The following is a 16556-nucleotide window of genomic DNA, read 5'->3' as shown; positions in this document are numbered from 1 at the left end:
TTTATCCAGTTACAGTCTCTCAGCCTTTGGGTTATGGTAGGCTTGATCTCCTGTACTCTTCCAGAAAGTAGCATGCTCCTCCAATATCCATTCCTTAAGCTGACATTTCTACTCCATGCTATTGTCTAGGTACTATAAAGATACTCATGTAAATGAGACGCAATTTCTTCTGCAAATTCATTGTCCACTGAAGGATGTGGGCATGTAAAGCAAGTAATTAGAGGGTGAAAGGTTTAAATGCTGTAAGTCCTTTGAGATAATCCACAAGTTCAGCCTTGGGTGGTCAGTGACAACCCACAAGTGTGACACTGGGGCTAATTCTTGAGGATTGATTAGGAGGAGACAAGTAAGTGTTCCAAGAACAGTATGGATAAATGCATGGAGGCATGAAAAACATGGCATGGCATGTTTGGGGAAAGAAAATTTTGGACTAAAGAGAAGGGTGGCAGGACTGACTGTGGGGGAATGAGGTTGGAGTTCACTCAATTGCTTTGTTATCCTTTGGGTAAGAAGCAACTCATTTGCCCTCCAGGGCTGGTGCAGCAGCCAGTGTGATTAGCTTAAATCCTTTCTTATTTTCTCTTATGTTTAACTTCTAATTAACCTTTAAAAACTTAGTTGAACTTTTATTCTATAGATGACAGAACAACCACATTCCCAGTTGATTTTATGCAAAAATAAATGTAAGGCCCAGATTTGTGAGGACAGTCTGGTGATCACAAATTAATGATTAATATGTACAATGATAGGAAATATTGCTTCATTTGGGTATTTCTAGAACCTTTCAGCCTTTGAGGTTCAAATTCTTTTTTAATTCTGTTCATTTTGATGATTTTAATTATATATCAAAAGGCACATGCCTAGTTAAATCCCTGTCGTTCCTTATGTATGTGTTAAAATTATTAGATGTTGGAACAGTGGCTGATTTTTACCTCATAATCTCACCTTTGTATTGTTTGTTGGCCTCATTTTAAAATGTGAACTCATGAACTCCAGTAATCAATCACAGTTGATCAAGTCATTTTTAGAATCTTGACTTCCTTTGGTTTAGAAGGCCTAGGTTTGCTGACAAGATGTTGGGCTGCTGCTTAGAAGTTGCATTTCCATTCCTTTTGGAGGAGAATTCAGACTGGGTGGGACTGACCATTTCACTTGATTTTGGTCAAAGTATAGACAGAAGGACTCCAGGCCCATCTGCTCTTAGTATACATCACAGGAATTGATTTGAGACCATATCTTGGCCTTAAACAAATAAGTATCAAAGTTGCTGTTTTTATTATTCCAGTTTTGTGCCTTAAAACAAAATAATGTATACACTAAAAGAAAAAGAAAAAATAAACCACCCTAATTTACCAAATTCTAAACTCAACATAAGTATTAAGTTTTCCAAGGAATGTTTGAGCCAAGCCAATTCCATCTTCCCAAATTACCTATTGAGGTTATTCAAACCAGAAATTTACTTTGATACTGTCTATAATGAAGGAATCAGATTTTCATGATATTTTCTAAAGTGGTATTGTGTTTGACTTAGAACCCTATGAGGACAGAAAGGAAAGAGAAAAAACTTTATTAGTTTTATAAGTTATTTTTCTTTTGAGAAAAAAATTACTTTATTGGAGGAATATCCCCACTGGCCATGAGTTAATTTGAGGAACTTTTGTAAGTTTTTGAAAATCAAAGTCTAATACCCTTTGGACTGGTCTGTTTTGTGCAGGTTGCTGTTTCTGTATCTTAAAGCCAAAAGCCACAGGGATGGTCACAGTTACTGTTCATCTCAGGGATGTGAAAGAGTCAAGATCCAGGCAGCAACAGACTCAAAAGACAGCAGTAACTGCATGGCCAAAGCGTATCCCCAGTATTACAGAAAGCCATCAGCCCTCAAGTCGATGCCGTCCATGCTCAAAGGACTGTGTCAAGGCTGTGGAACCCGTCAGGTAAAACAAGGAATAAAAGTGGGTTTTGGTCCAAGAGAAAAAGTCAAAAGGTTCTGTGCAGTCAGCACGTTTTTTTTCCCACTGAAACATCTGTGCTGCCCATTTATTTTATTTTTTTAATTTATTTTTAATTGGAGGATAATTGCTTTACAATATTGTGTTGGTTTCTGCCATACATCAGGATGAATCAGCCATAGGTATACACATGTCCCCTTTCTCCTGAACCTCCCTCCCACCTTCCACCCCATCTTACCCCCTAGGTTGTCACAGAGCACCTGATTTGAGCTGCTGCTGCTGCTGCTAAGTCACTTCAGTCGTGTCTGACTCTGCCTACATCATACAGCAAATTCCCACTGGCTGTCTATTTTACGTATGGTAATTTATGTTGCCATCCTACTGTCTATTTGTCCTCCTTCCCCCACAGTGTCCACAAATCTGTTTTCTATGTCTGCATCTTCATTGTTGCTCAGCAGATGGATTCATCAATACCATCTTTCCAGATTCCATATATATGCGTTAATATCCAACATTTGGTTTTTTCTTTCTGACTTCATTCTGCATAATAGGCTGTAGGTTCATCCACCTCATTAGAACTGACTCAAATGCATTCCTTTTTAATGACTAAAATTCCATTGTATATATGTACCACAGCTTCTTTATCCATTCATGTCGATGGACATCTAGGTTGCTTCCATGTTACTGTAAATAGTACTGCAGTGAATATTGCGGTACGTGTGTCTTTTTCAGTTATGGTTTCCTCAGGGCATATGCCCAGTAGTGGAATTGTTGGGTCATGTGGTAGTTTTATTTCTAGTTTTTTAAGGAACCTGCATACTGTTCTCCATGGTGGCTGTATCAGTTTACATTCTCACCAGCAGTGCAGGCACCAGGGCTTCCTTTGTGGCTCAGATGTTAAAGCATCCGCCTGGAATGCGGGAGACCTTGGTTCGATCCCTGGATTGGGAAGATCCCCTGGAGGAGATTCTTGCCTGGGGACTCCCCATGGACAGAGAAGCCTGACGGGCTACAATCCATGGGGTTGCAAAGAGTCAGACACAACTGAGTGACTAGCACAGCACAACAATGCAAGAGGATTCCCTTTTCTCCACACCCTCTCCAACATTTATTGTTTGTAAATTTTTTGATGATGTTTGCTGCCAGCTTATAAATACTGAATGGTTTCTCCTGAATTTTGGCCCACTCTAGAATTTGATGATCATAAGAAGCAAACCAGTCCAAATTTATAATAAAATCAGTAAAAATTTATTTACATATCAGTTTGCCCTGGGTCATCGTGGATTTATTGGTTGTCATCTTTTCTTTCTCAACCGTGATTTCATTACATTATCACTATTATGTATACATGTCAGTGATGTGGAAATACCTGTTTTCTTGGCAGTGTGAAATTTATCTTCAGAAAAGACACTCATGAAAATTGTTTCCTTTAAGATGAAAAACCATTCATTTGAAGCATATTCTATTATGTTTACCTATAATTAAAAGTACAAACTGACTTTGGCTAGAAGTGAAATGCTTCCTGTGACATACTCTTAATGAGACAGTTTTCCAGGTCTTGAGAAAACATGGCAGTGAAAGTAAATCCAAAGTATGAGCTAAAATAGGCACGGGAAACCCCATAGGAAGTCACGTTGATTCCAGGAGAAAGAGAAGTACAGAATCAATATTGCCCTAATTAATATTTAACCTATATATAAACAAATATGGGTCAAGAGGAATGGTTCTCAACTTGTCCCCGACCAGCAGCATCAACATTACCTGAGAACTTGTGAAAAATTCTAACTCTTGGGTCCCACCCAGTTCTACCCAATCAGAAACTTCAGGAGTGGGGCTTACGGTCTTTGCTTTAAGAGGCCCTGCAGGTGATTCTGATAAATGTTCACATATAAGTTTCACGGGCCTGGAGGAGTTTTTTTAAAAAGTTCTTACTGCCACAGAAATGCATACTGTAATAAGAGGGAGAAAACCTCTAAATATTTCTTTTTATTTCTTATTTCTAATTTTTCTTATTTCTGTCCATTGGTGGCAGTAAGAACAGGGAAAGGAAGGGGGATTTATGCTTCCTGTTGTGATATATGATGATTAATTTTCTGATGACAGCTCACTATCACAATCTTGGTCTCTTATACCCTTGAGCCACCTCTATACTCCAGTTCAACTAAACTAACCAACAGACTAAAAAATAAACCAGGTACATAAATAAGCTTATATGAATCCTTGCCTGTCCCTGTCCTCTGTAATGTTTTGACTGTTAAAGTGAAATTGTCAGATAATCTTTGTGGAGAAGTAAATTTTCCAGCCAAATTCTCAAGTTGAATTTGTTAAGAAAGTCCTTTATTACTGAGAAGACTTCAAATAATTTATACTTATTATAAGAATTACTAGAATTTGTAAAGATAATTTAATCATCTTCGAAACTATTCTAGGCCTATCTTGGGAGAAGGCAATGGCAAGCCACTCCAGTACTCTTGCCTAGAAAATCCCATGGATGGAGGAGCCTGGTAGGCTGCAGTCCGTGGGGTCGCTAAGGGTCGGACACGACTGAGCGACTTCACTTTCACACATTGGAGAAGGAAATGGCAACCCACTCCAGTGTTCTTGCCTGGAGAATCCCAGGGATGGGGGAGCCTGGTGGGCTGCCGTCAGTGGGGTCACACAGAGTCGAACACGACTGAAGTGACTTAGCAGCAGCAGCATCTTGTTAAATGGTTCCATGCATTGATGTTTAGCATTCTTTATTTTGGGGCTTAAAATATTTATCAGAATTCATTTCTTAAAAATGTATTGACTACTGACCTGGCAGTTGGGAAGTATTTAAAGTGTCTGTGGACACCACTTCTACTTGGAAATTTGAGGATAATTTTTGTTTTAATGTCAAAAACACATGTAAATTAGAGATAGGTAGGAAAATTCACAAGAATTTTTGACTTCAGATCTGAGACTTCAAACAAATGTTCAACTTCTGGATACTTAACATCATGATTATCTGCTCTTGCCATGATTATTTGTTCTTGTTGGCATTGATTTATAAGAATATATATATATATATATATTTTTTTTTGACCGTACCACATGGCTTGTGGGATCTTAGTTCCCTGACCAGGAATTGAACTCAGTCTGAGGTAGTAAAAGTGCTAAGTCCTAACCACTGGAGTGCCAGGGAATTCCTCAGTACATATACTTTCAAGTGTTAAATTGTGTGAAGAGTTGAGTGCTTTTGACTGAGAAGATAGCCTTTGGGAGGAGGTAGATCGTGGGATTTGGAGGTTGGAAATGGTTTGAAGTAGAAGGGAAAATGGAAGCGCATTCTTGGGGAAGGAACATCATCTGAAAAGGCAAGTGGAGAAGCGTGGAAAACTGAGGGAACTGCCCTGCATGCTGAGTGCGGGTAGAATAGTGGCTCTATTTGTGGAACATTTTGCAGGTCAGAGAGAGGAATTTAAATAAAATTGGTGATGTACAAGGCCCCTAAAAGCTTTTAAACAGAGTAATCCTTGTCATCTATACTTCTTTCCTCAATCCTGGAGTGACTGAATCACAGTTGAGGATAACTGGTCTGAAAAGAGCCTTCAAAAAGATTTGTGACTTTTTTGCATGAAATGTTTACAGAGATTTAGATATAAAGCATATTTATGTAGTCATTTAGAGAGCTGATCTTAACAAGATTGCAATGACTTGAAACTGGGATTGCTCTAGAAAATGAGCAACATACTATTCTCCTATTAAAGCTTATATCAAAAAATAAAATTCCAGGTCATGAAATATGTACAGAAAGTTCAGAGAAAGAAACCAAAAAAACCATTCACTGGCTTTGATATAGTTGAGTTTATTTTGAAGGATCTTTTTGGAAGGTTGACATAGATATGGAACTTCTTCCCCATGTAGGCGGTGTTTACAAGTGATCCACATACAAGCTACCTCCCTGTGCAATTCCGGTCACCCAGTCAAGCAGAGACTCAGCGTGGAGACGTGTCTGTTATTTCTGTGAGTACCATCTGCTGTGTACACTGCCTCAGCTTCTCACTTTTTCATTCTATCTTGGTAACATGAATTATCTCTGACAACATTCACTTGTTTCTAATCACATTTTTATTATTGGTAGTAAGCTATACAACAGAGGTATAAATACTCCTAAACATATGTATTTTTAAATAAATGAAATTTATTAACATTTTTTTCTCAGTTAAGTTTATTGATTACTTTTAGGCAAATGTTAAAATTATTCAGGTGACCCAGATTCCTTTTCTATAGGAGAAAAGGTATTTTTGGTTTAAAAAAATTGTCATTGGTAATCAATATGTAGAAAATTGTTTTTAGCTTCAGTTTTTGAAACTTAAAAGAAGCTCCCCAGTTATTTGTTTAAAATATGGAAGGTGAAGGTTTTAAAATCTCCTCAGTCTCTTATTTTGAGATTGCTTGGCTCCCAGTTTTTCAGATGAGGAAGGTGACAATGCAAAGTGTTAGTTGTCTTTAAGTAGGTTAATGGAAGTATAAGTGTTGGCCTGAGTGTCAGTATTCGAATTTGGCCTAAAAGCCAAGTTCACCAGTAAGGTTAATCAGCTCTAGGAGTGAAAGTGAAAGTCACTGAGTCATGTCCGACTCTTTGCGACCCCATGGATTATACAGTCCATGGAATTCTCCAGGACAGAATGCTGGAGTGGGTAGCCGTTCCCCTCTCCAGGGGATCTTCCCAACCCAGGGATCAAACCCAGGTCTCCTGCATTGCAGGCGGATTCTTTACCAGCTGAGCCACCAGGGAAGACCAAGAATACTGGACTGGGTAGCCTATCCCTTCTCCAGCAGATCTTTGCAACCCAGGAATCGAAACGGGGTCTCCTTGATTGCAGGCAGATTCTTTACCAACTTCGTTATCAGGGAAGCCCGCGTTAGGCATGTGGCCTATCCAAAACTGAGTTGCCCAGAGTGCATCTATGTAAAGGGCTCTTTGGGTAGGAGGTATCTAGTCAACTGATACCCAGCCAGGGCCTGGGTTCAGTCTCATGTGGTCTCTTTGGGAGCTGTTTTTGGTTTTTTTTAAAGTGGTGGACAACACATTTACAAATTCACATATATGTGAGCAAACTTAAATCTTTTTTTTTTCTCTTTCAATCTCTTTTATTAAAGTACACATAACATAAAATTCACCATCCGAACCATTTTTAAGTATATAGTTCAGTGGTATGAAATACATTCATAATATTGTGTGGCCATCACCATTATCCACCACCAGAACTTAACTCTGAATTAAGAATTTTTTAATAATTCTGAATTAAAAATACCCCTACTTAAGATGGGGAGGATGAAACGTATAGTTATTAATCATCAGCCATAAAGGTTCAGTTGAGTAAAATACATAAACTCTCAAAATCTGCTTTACAGCATTTTCCTTGTAATCAGTAATAATATATTGTCCACTTAAAATATTTAAGAGGATGGATTTCATGTTAGTATTCTTACCACAATTAGAAAGGAGGGAAGGAAGGAACAGAAAGATCCCTATTCAAATATAACTCCAAGGTTTCTCACGTATATATTCCTGTTGCTCTATATTAGCATGTCTTCATTTTGTAGTATGTTCATGATGTAGGAAGTTTGTTAGCTCGACATCTCAATAAAGTCAGCAGTGTGAGGAACCCATCCCAGCCTCCTCGTGTGGCATCTGGTGGGTGTCAGTTGCAAAGGGATGCAACTGGGTGCTGAGTCTGCTCTATTAGCTTACTAGGTAATTAAACAAGATACTGTATTGCCCAGACAGTCTCAGGTCGGGTATTCCTCTGGGTCTGCAGACATTGTTTGACTCCATTGCTGGAGTCACTGTGTGCCTGGGACCATAAAAGCGGTCACAGAGGACTGTGCTTTGTCATGTTTGCCTCCAATACTTTTCACATGTATTACCTGAAAAGTCTTTGCTGGACGTGGCCTTGCTTTAGTTTTTGTGGAAAATTTTGTGTTTATTTTAAGCAGCAGGTTTTTGGAGGTACTTTTCAAGGGAACAGTTTGAGTGTGTTAAAGATCATGATTTTTTTTTTTTAAATGTGTCTTAGTTTTAAGTGTTCAGATTTTAAAAAATGAGTCACTTTCAGTCTTTCTAAATATAGAATGACACTGTATACTAAGCACTTCTAGAATTATTCTCTGGACTAGAGCAGTTTAAATACAGGCAAAAAGCCATTTTGAATTCCTGTGAGATCATTAGTGATTAGAAATAAAATTTAAGTATAACTTCTCCAAGTGAGGACAGGTGTAATGAAGAGAGCATCTCTCCTTTGATGTTAACTTTTGACGTAGTTTATAATTTTACACATTTTATAGAGAAACAGTGCCTATGGCTTAGTGTTAAATCATTTTTCAGTCAAGATTTTTTTCTTTCCTTTTTTGGTCGAGGAATTTATGAGATTTGGATATATCTGGAATTCCTTTTTCTTGAAAATGTCTCGAGCTATTAATTTAAAGAGAACGACTGGAACTTTCAGTTCACAATAATTGTTTGAACAAGATATCACTACCCTGTGGCTTAAATCCTGGTAAAATTTCCTGTTTTCCATTTTGATTTTAACGGAGAGCTATATATGGAACAAAGCAGATGAAGCTATCTGCCTCCTTTGATGTTTCAAACCTAAACTCGAACAGGACAGGAGTTTATGTGGGTTAAGGAATTCTATTTATCTCTGTACTTACCTACCTATATGACTAGATGCCTATTGTATACAGTTATATTTTTTTCCTGAACCAATGTAACAACATCTGAGCTTCAGTATAGAGGCTGTCACCTGATCACTGAGTTGGAAACTGACCCCAGTGAGAGAGTATGTGTATAAGAATGAAAGCCCTGAACCTGCAGAATCATCCTACTCAGCTGAGTGTAGGCTGCCATGTCTTGCTTAGAGCATCTTATCCAATCAGTAAAGACCAGTCAAGGCAAAAGCCTATGAAAACACAGACTCAGTTTCAAATTTGGCAGAGGAAGAGTGATGTAACATGCAGTTTGAATTTTGGGATTAATATTTTTGATTCATGGGTTTAGAAGACAGAGGGAAAGGGGCTGGAAAGATACTGAAATGGTGATGACAGCAGAGGACGATCTTGTATTCTCAGATCAACGGCACCGACTTTCCCTTCCAAAGTGTGGGCGTCCTCCTCCTGATTGTGGATGCCTGCAGTGTTCCCTTCCGGTTGACAGAAAAAAAGGTTTTCTCTTTCACTGATGTCAGTCGCATGGAAGAATACTTAAAAACAAGCATCCCTCCAAGGTAGGTGAAGCTTGCCCTGTATAAGGGATTAGGTACCTTAAAGATGACACCTGGCTGACTCTGAGTTTTGGCTTGTCTGCTTTCTTTTTTACTCTGGATATTTAGGATTCTTGAAGGATGGATACTCATTCCTTCCCAGTTTCAGGTTGATGCCTGTGTGATCTAAGTTGCTTATCATTGATAAGTGAGGACTTGGATGTTAGAAGAGTTTGCAAATGATGGGAAGGTTCTTGGAAGGAGAAAAGCTCAACATTTGGGATCATTCCTATCCCACTTCTTAGTATTAAGCTGATCTACATTGTATCCAACTCTCTCAGAAGGCTCATTATCATTTTAAAACAATTTTATTGAGTTTCGCCTTTGTAACAGTCTATCCTGCTGATGAACCCTTGGACAGCATTGTACTAAGACTCTGGTATAGGAAGTTGCCACCTGGGTCACTTGGAATTGACTGGAAAGGACTAAATTGATTTTTTAAGTGGATGATTGTGTGATCTCTTTCTTAAGAGCCCTAGCATGATTCGTTTTTCTTTGTTAGTGTCTGAACAAACGTGCACAGGCGAGAAACTTTGCTGTTTTTGTGTTGGGCAGACCCTGACTGGAGGCAAGAAGATAAATTCAGTCCCCTTTCTGCCCCCTTTGCTTTGCTGCGGACTTTGTTACACACAGGCTTTCATTAAATGAAGCCCCAAAGGGAGGAGCATAGGCTTCCCAGGGAGCAAAGTCTTATGTAGCTTTTGAATCATCATCAACTGATCTGGTCACTTATGCTCCTTAAACTTTAAAGAACCAGCTCTCAACAAGTCCTGTAAAGTCATTATATTCTTTGAGTGTAACATTCTTTGTGTACATATTCTTTGAGTGTAACATTCTTTGTGTACATAGATAAGCAACTTAGATCACACAGGCATTTGTAGGTATTTACTTTGCAAGGCCTCAATTTTCTTTATGTATCTAAAGATTTTTTTCCAAACGTTGGAAAATAAACACACTCAGTCACTTCACGTAAAACAATCCAGAACATAAAGCTCACCACAGATGTTTAGAGCAACACAATAGTCATGCAAAGCACCCAATATATTAAGAAAGAAATGCTTTATTAAAGGATACACGATAAGAGTAAAAGGAGAGGCTCTCCCTGCTTCTGGATGGAAAAGTTAATACCATAAAGATGTTACTCTATCTAAAGTAAAATTTAAATCTAATACATTTCTGTTAGTGTCCCAGTAGGTTACTTTTCTATTGTATTTGACAGTTGATGATGAAGTTCATCTGGAAAAATAAGTAAGGGAGTCATAAAACATTTAAAAACTAATTACAGTAATACAAGGGGCTTATTTTATCAGATATTAAAATAAACCATAAAGTGAAAGTTGCTCAGTCATGTCCAACTCTTTGTGACCCCATGGACTATACACTCCATGGAATTCTCCAGGCCAGAATACTGGAGTGGGTAGCTGTTCCCTTCCTTCTCCAGGCGATCTTCCCAACCCAGGGATCAAACCCAGGTCTCCCACATTGCAGGTGGATTCTTTACCAGCTGAGCCACCAGGGAAGCCCAAACCATAAAGCCATAGTAATTAAACTGTGTAGTAGTGGCAAAGGAGAGAGAGATCAGAAGAGACAATCCACAAACAGATCTGATTGTATGTGTTGATATACTCATAAAAGTAGCAATTTAAACCAAGCCATGGGAAACATTTTTTCTTTTTTTTTTTTTAAGGATTGGCGTTTATCCATTTACTAAGTAAATAGATAGTAGAACATAAGTAGATGTATAGAACGTCTGAAACAAACAAAATCAACCTCCTCTGTTAAAATAGTTTGCTCCATGAAAGAGCTGTGTCCCAAGCCATCCACTGGGTCAACTGATGTAAATGAGTTTTAGTTTTCCCTATATTTAGAGACCTCCTTGTAATAGAAACGTTAAGCTCTAGGGGCGGAATTGAAGTAGACCCTTCTAACAACAAGGATGAAAAGGCGTGTGGAGTGCTTTTTGTTTTTTGAGTTCTGCTTTTATCTAGTATTTACTTCAGAAAGGTACTCAGTAAACACATGCTGAGTTATTTAAATTTGCTCTGATTTTCTAACTTTTACAGGTCAGTTGTCCTGTTGAGTACAAGAGGACAGATAAAGCAGTTGAATATTTCTGATTCATTAGTACCTCTGGGATTAGCCAAGCCAGCCAATCTTTATAACAAAGGTTTGTATCTGTATTCTTCCATAAAGTTTTTAGGAGAGCAGCCACATATTCATTTTTATGGTGGAGTGTAGCTACCAGCCTGCTTTCATGAGCTTGTTAGGCTGGGGTGGGTATTATGAAGATAATTTCTAAATCAGGAGACAGTGTTAGAGGAAGTGTGTTGGGATGTAGTTTGTTATTTGGGGCAGGAGGTGGGTGGTAAGAGTTCATTCTCTGACGTAAGGAAGTATAGTTTTTTTGTTGTTTTTTGTTTCGCTCACCTCCATCTCACCTTTCACATTATCTTGCCTGAAACTAGTAGAGATACAAATTGAACTTTTTTTTTTTTTAAAGGGAGTACCATATTTTTGGGATTCAATGGAAATTTTAAACCATCATGGACTAAGCTGTATACCAGCCCTGCTAGAGAGGGCCTCGGGCTGCTTGAACAATTCATACCTTTGCAGCTGGACGAATATGGTTGTCAGAGAGCTGGCACTATCCGCCGGAGAGACCTGGAGCTGTTGAAGCAAACTTCAAAGGCACATTAGAGACTTAACTGTAACTTAAGTGCTGGGGGATAAAAATGTGAACTAACTTATTTAATTTATGGCATTTTAAAATGACACTGTTAACCCAATGGAACCATTTTCCTGTTTGAGGCAGAAAGGGGAGAAAAGTAAGAGTTGAAAGTGATTGCTTGAATACCAGCTCACGCACCTTCTAGTTGTACAAAATGTTAAAGAATTTATTTGTATTTGTTAGGCTGATATATTTCAGAGATCAGTTCTCTTATCCCTCACGTCCCACTCCTGTGTTTTGTAGTGACCATAAACAGTGCTTCACCTTTTGTACAAAATGGGATGTTGTGAGGGAAGGGGAACTTCTGAGAGTCAGCCTGAGTCCTTGAGAGGACCAGCTCTTGTAGCACCTTGGATACTTGAAGACTAATGTTCGCTTGTGTCGTTGACTTTGGGTCAGCAGTTGACCTGGGTGGCTGGCATGTTCAGGAATGCCTTGGGCCCTGATTCCAGGCAGCCTTTGAGGATTTTGAATGATACTGAATGATGGAGTTTTAAGTGGCAACTCAGGCCCAGCTCATGCCCTTTTTTGCTTGGACATGTGCTATTTTTATTCATTTGTATATTGATTCCTTCTAAGGATTCAACTTTGAAACAGCAAGTATTACTGGGAAAAAAGGGCTTTTATGGGTTCGACATCCCTTTAATCTGTGACCATTGGGCAAAAATTGGACCTGCACCTTGGTCTGTTGTTGGTGGGACCATTTTTGCAGCTTTAATCCTTAGCCTGTTTGACTGTATATTTGTATTTAAAATGCAGAGCTGAGCTAAATATTTACATTTTTTTAAAAAAGAAGCAGGCCATTTTCCTGAACTATAAACTTGTGTCATTTCAACTTGCACAAAGGAAGTCTGTTCTTGGAGTTGCTCCTGCACCCGTTTTTTAAATTTGTTTTTGTGTGTGGATTTTTTTAAAAAAGCTTCTCTGCTCACCAACCTGGCAGGACAATTGCAAAAAACATAATGATACCCCGAAATATTGTACTCAGGGAGAGGAAAAACAGGAGAACCTTTTAAGGGCCAGAATCAAGGAAAGAATATTCAGAAACAAACCTCTTTTTAGCCTTAGAGGAATCCATCATTCTTAAGTAAATCGTTAGAGCCCACTGAAAAAAAGGCACTGTGATGCCCTATTTTTCTTCCTACTGGGTGTGTGCATCTCCTGCCAGTGAGGACCGCATGTGGCTAAAGGAGATTGGTGCCACAGCCAGGATGTCACGCCACCAAGAGGAAAGAGGTGTTGAAATGCTTTTATCTTTTCCTAAACCCACAATGCATGAAGGGTAATGTGGGGATGGCCACAGCAAGGAATATGTTCAGGCTGATTTTGGCAATGAGTACAGACAAATTCACTCTTCTCTATCAAGAGCAACAGCTAACAGCCTGTCCTTTTGTGTCCAAAAGAAACCGCAGAGCAGCTCTGTGACTTTATTTCCATTACTTTACAAAATATGCTACCTCAAAGTGCTACCGATAAACTTTTCTAACTGTAAGTACTCTTGTTAAGAGTACGTGTCTTAATCAAAGTTTAGGTTTGGGGGTGTTTTTTTTGTACATTGATGAATGAAATCTTACCTATTAAATATATTATTGGATCATGGTTCCTTAAGGTGATTAAAGTTTGTTTGTGTGTGTGTGTTTTTTTTTATGATAAATATCTTTTATGTGTGATTTTTAGAGTTTGGCTCTTTAAAGATTTGAAGAGGATATGTAAATTCTAAAGCACTCAGTTTTTCTGATTTATATGCTAATGGTCAGGACCCAATTTAAATAAAATAAAAATATGTGTGCATGTATTTTTTCATGTATGTGTGTGACTATCTATCTAGCAAGCAGTCAAATTTTTTTTTTTCATTCCATATCCCATCTGTAAAGAAGCTATGGGCAGAAATAACAAAGAAATTATCCTCCACTAGGTAGATTTTGTAAGACTAACTTCAGAAGGCTGGTGCAGAGGTTCTTAACTTTGACTGCACATTGGAGAAAGCTAGGGAACTTTAAAACCTATGATGGCCAGGTCTGTTCCCTTCACTCCAGCTCCTGCTTCACATTTAATTTGTGTGGGGTGCAGCCTGGCCATTTGAATTTTTTTAAAAGCTCTCTGGGTGATGCTAATGTAGCCAGGATTAGGTATCACTGCAGTAGTATAAAAGGCCCAGTGTTTAACTTCAGTCTATAATTTTTTGTGTGATAAAAACAAAATTATAATTATCAATTTTTATTTGTGTTTCCTATATTGCTTATGGAACTCCCAGCCCTAAACAAAACATTTTGCTATTGTATGAACTTTCAGATAGCGTTTTTAGGCCTTAGTTGTCTCAAATTGTTAAATTGGTTATCAAAGCTGATATACACATTTCAGGCAATTGGGAGCTTGCAGTCTGTTTTATTTCTACTGGGAAAATGTGTTCAAAGGTGATTTATAAGTTCGTAAGCATTTTCCATCAGGTGAGGCAGTTGGTTGAGTTCCAGAAATGTGGCCGTCCACGAATTGGCCAGCTGATGAGAAACACAGGGCCTTCTCATATGTCGACAGAAAGTCTTTCCTGTGAGATTTCTCCCTCTCCACCTGAATCAGCATGCTGTATATTATCTTCAGAGGCTGGAAGAGAGTGCTTGTGAGAAGATAAAAGGCAGGCTCATGGTCTTATAGAATAGGACTCCAAAGCAGTCACTAAACTGATGTTTAGACCTGAGGGTGGGGAGGAGGTTTATGACTCCTCTGTTCTCCAGCTCCATCAGAAGAGAACATATCCTTGTGCCATTAAATGGAATATTTGGTTTGGAGGAGGGGTGGGCAATGAGTTGATGGATAGAGGCTTGAATGCTTCAGATAACTTAAATTTTCATTCCTTAAGGGATGAGGTAATGTTTGGATAAGTCCAGTTGAAAGGCATTTCAGTAAGCCGGTATGTCCTTAATTTAAGTGTGTGTTTTTTTTAAGTTGGTTGTAGTAGGTAAGTACTTAAATTCCATTGTGACAGTGTTGATTTCATGATGCATAGTTGGAGTTTACCCTCTAGAATTCTTGTTTGGCTTTCAGATACTTGTGAAATCAAGTTTAATAACCTGAGAAATTCCCCTGGAAGTTAATACCATGAATGGGAGTAATTGGGTAACAGATTTGTATATTTATGGTTAGTCTTAACTTAGTAATAATCCGGACTTTTAGAAATATGAGTGCACACTCTGGACTGGAGCTCATTTTCAACAAAAGGGAGGGAAAAAAGTTAAGAAAAGGCATCACCAACCCCTTGCTCACAAATAACAAAATGCTGTTTATTTCTTGCTGGACTCTTGGGATAATTTGTATGATTGAAAGTTTTACTCACATTTATCTTCAATAAGAGAGAGAAGCTGAAAAAAAGGATGCTAGTTAGGCCTTGGTGTTGTGGGGAAGGGCACACAACACTTTGCTTTTATATGATTAAATTAAAGAATGACTGATTGAACTATGAAGATTTCTGAATGAGGAACTGTGCCCCACAGGGCATCCAAAAATATCAGCCATAGCAATATATAAAAATGTTATATCTGAAAATCCAACAAATAGTGGGTCAGAAAACAACTTCACAGATGCATTTAAAAATTTTTTCTAAGATGAACGTTGTAATTAGTCTGGTTATGAAAGTAATAACAGATTTAAGATTTGTCCTCAGAAAAGCTTAGACTTTTTCATCAAAATTGGTAAGTCAGGAACTGGAAAACTAACCTGTCGAACACCTTGACTGGTTTTGTACTAATTTTGAGCTAAGAATGGTTTCATATCTTCAAATATAACATGTTAGAAAAAGTCAAAGAAGAATAATATTTTATGATGTGAAATTATGTATAATTTGTATTTTGGTGTCCATTAATAAAGTCTTACTGGAGGACAGTCATGCTCATTTTGTTACATGTTTACTATAGCTTGCTTATTGCAATGGCATGTTTGAGTAGTTGCCGCAGAGATCATGGCCTGCAAAGCTGAAAATATAATATTTACAGGCATGCCTTGTTTTATTGTGCTTCACTTTATTGCATTACCCACGTATGGGTTTTTTTTTTTTTTTTTATAAATTGAAGGTGTGTGGCAGTACTGCATGGAGCAAGTCTATTGGTACCATTTTTCTAGCAGCATTTACTCACTTGGGTTTCACATTTTGGTAATTCTTGCAACATTTCTAACTTTTTCTAACAAATTATATTTGTTATGATCTGTGATCATTGATCTTTGATGTTACCACTGGAAAAGGATTACAGTACTCACTGAAGGCTGAGATGTTGATTGATTAGCATTTTTTAGCAATAAAGTTTTTAAATTAATAAATGAACATAGTTTTAGACAATGCTGTTGCCCACTTAATATACTGCAGTATAGTGTAAACTTTTATATGCACTGGTAAAAATATTTGTGTGACTTGCTTTATGATATTGTTTTATCACAGTGATCTGGAACCAGACTGGAAGTATCTCTGAGGTATGTCTGAACTGTATTCCTTTACTGAAAGAGTTTGCTGACCCTTAATCTTGGTGTAGAGTATACTGGTGTTCATTGTACTGTTCTTGGAATCTTCCTAAGGCTTGAGAATTTTTAAAACAAAATTAAGGG

At 38.0% G+C, this 16556-nt stretch overlaps 1 protein-coding gene across 1 annotated transcript in view; it reads left to right on the top strand.

The window, feature by feature from the left end:
* CEMIP2 (cell migration inducing hyaluronidase 2) overlaps positions 1-13761 on the top strand; it is a 77620-nt gene extending 63859 nt beyond the window's left edge. The window contains exons 20-24 of the mRNA XM_055428380.2: positions 1715-1934; positions 5838-5936; positions 9048-9202; positions 11302-11405; positions 11739-13761. Coding sequence (XP_055284355.1) covers positions 1715-1934; positions 5838-5936; positions 9048-9202; positions 11302-11405; positions 11739-11935 — 775 coding nt within the window. The 3' untranslated portion in view covers positions 11936-13761. The remainder of the gene's footprint in view (positions 1-1714; positions 1935-5837; positions 5937-9047; positions 9203-11301; positions 11406-11738) is intronic.
* Positions 13762-16556: the final 2795 nt, after the last annotated feature.

Source organism: Moschus berezovskii, chromosome 7 (assembly GCF_049115385.1).
Source record: "Moschus berezovskii isolate FMDL1 chromosome 7, NW_MosBer_1.0, whole genome shotgun sequence".
NCBI classification, from domain to species: Eukaryota; Metazoa; Chordata; class Mammalia; order Artiodactyla; family Moschidae; genus Moschus; species Moschus berezovskii.
The sequence above is the reverse complement of the archived record's forward strand: the minus strand, read 5'-3'. Positions and strand labels throughout refer to the sequence as shown.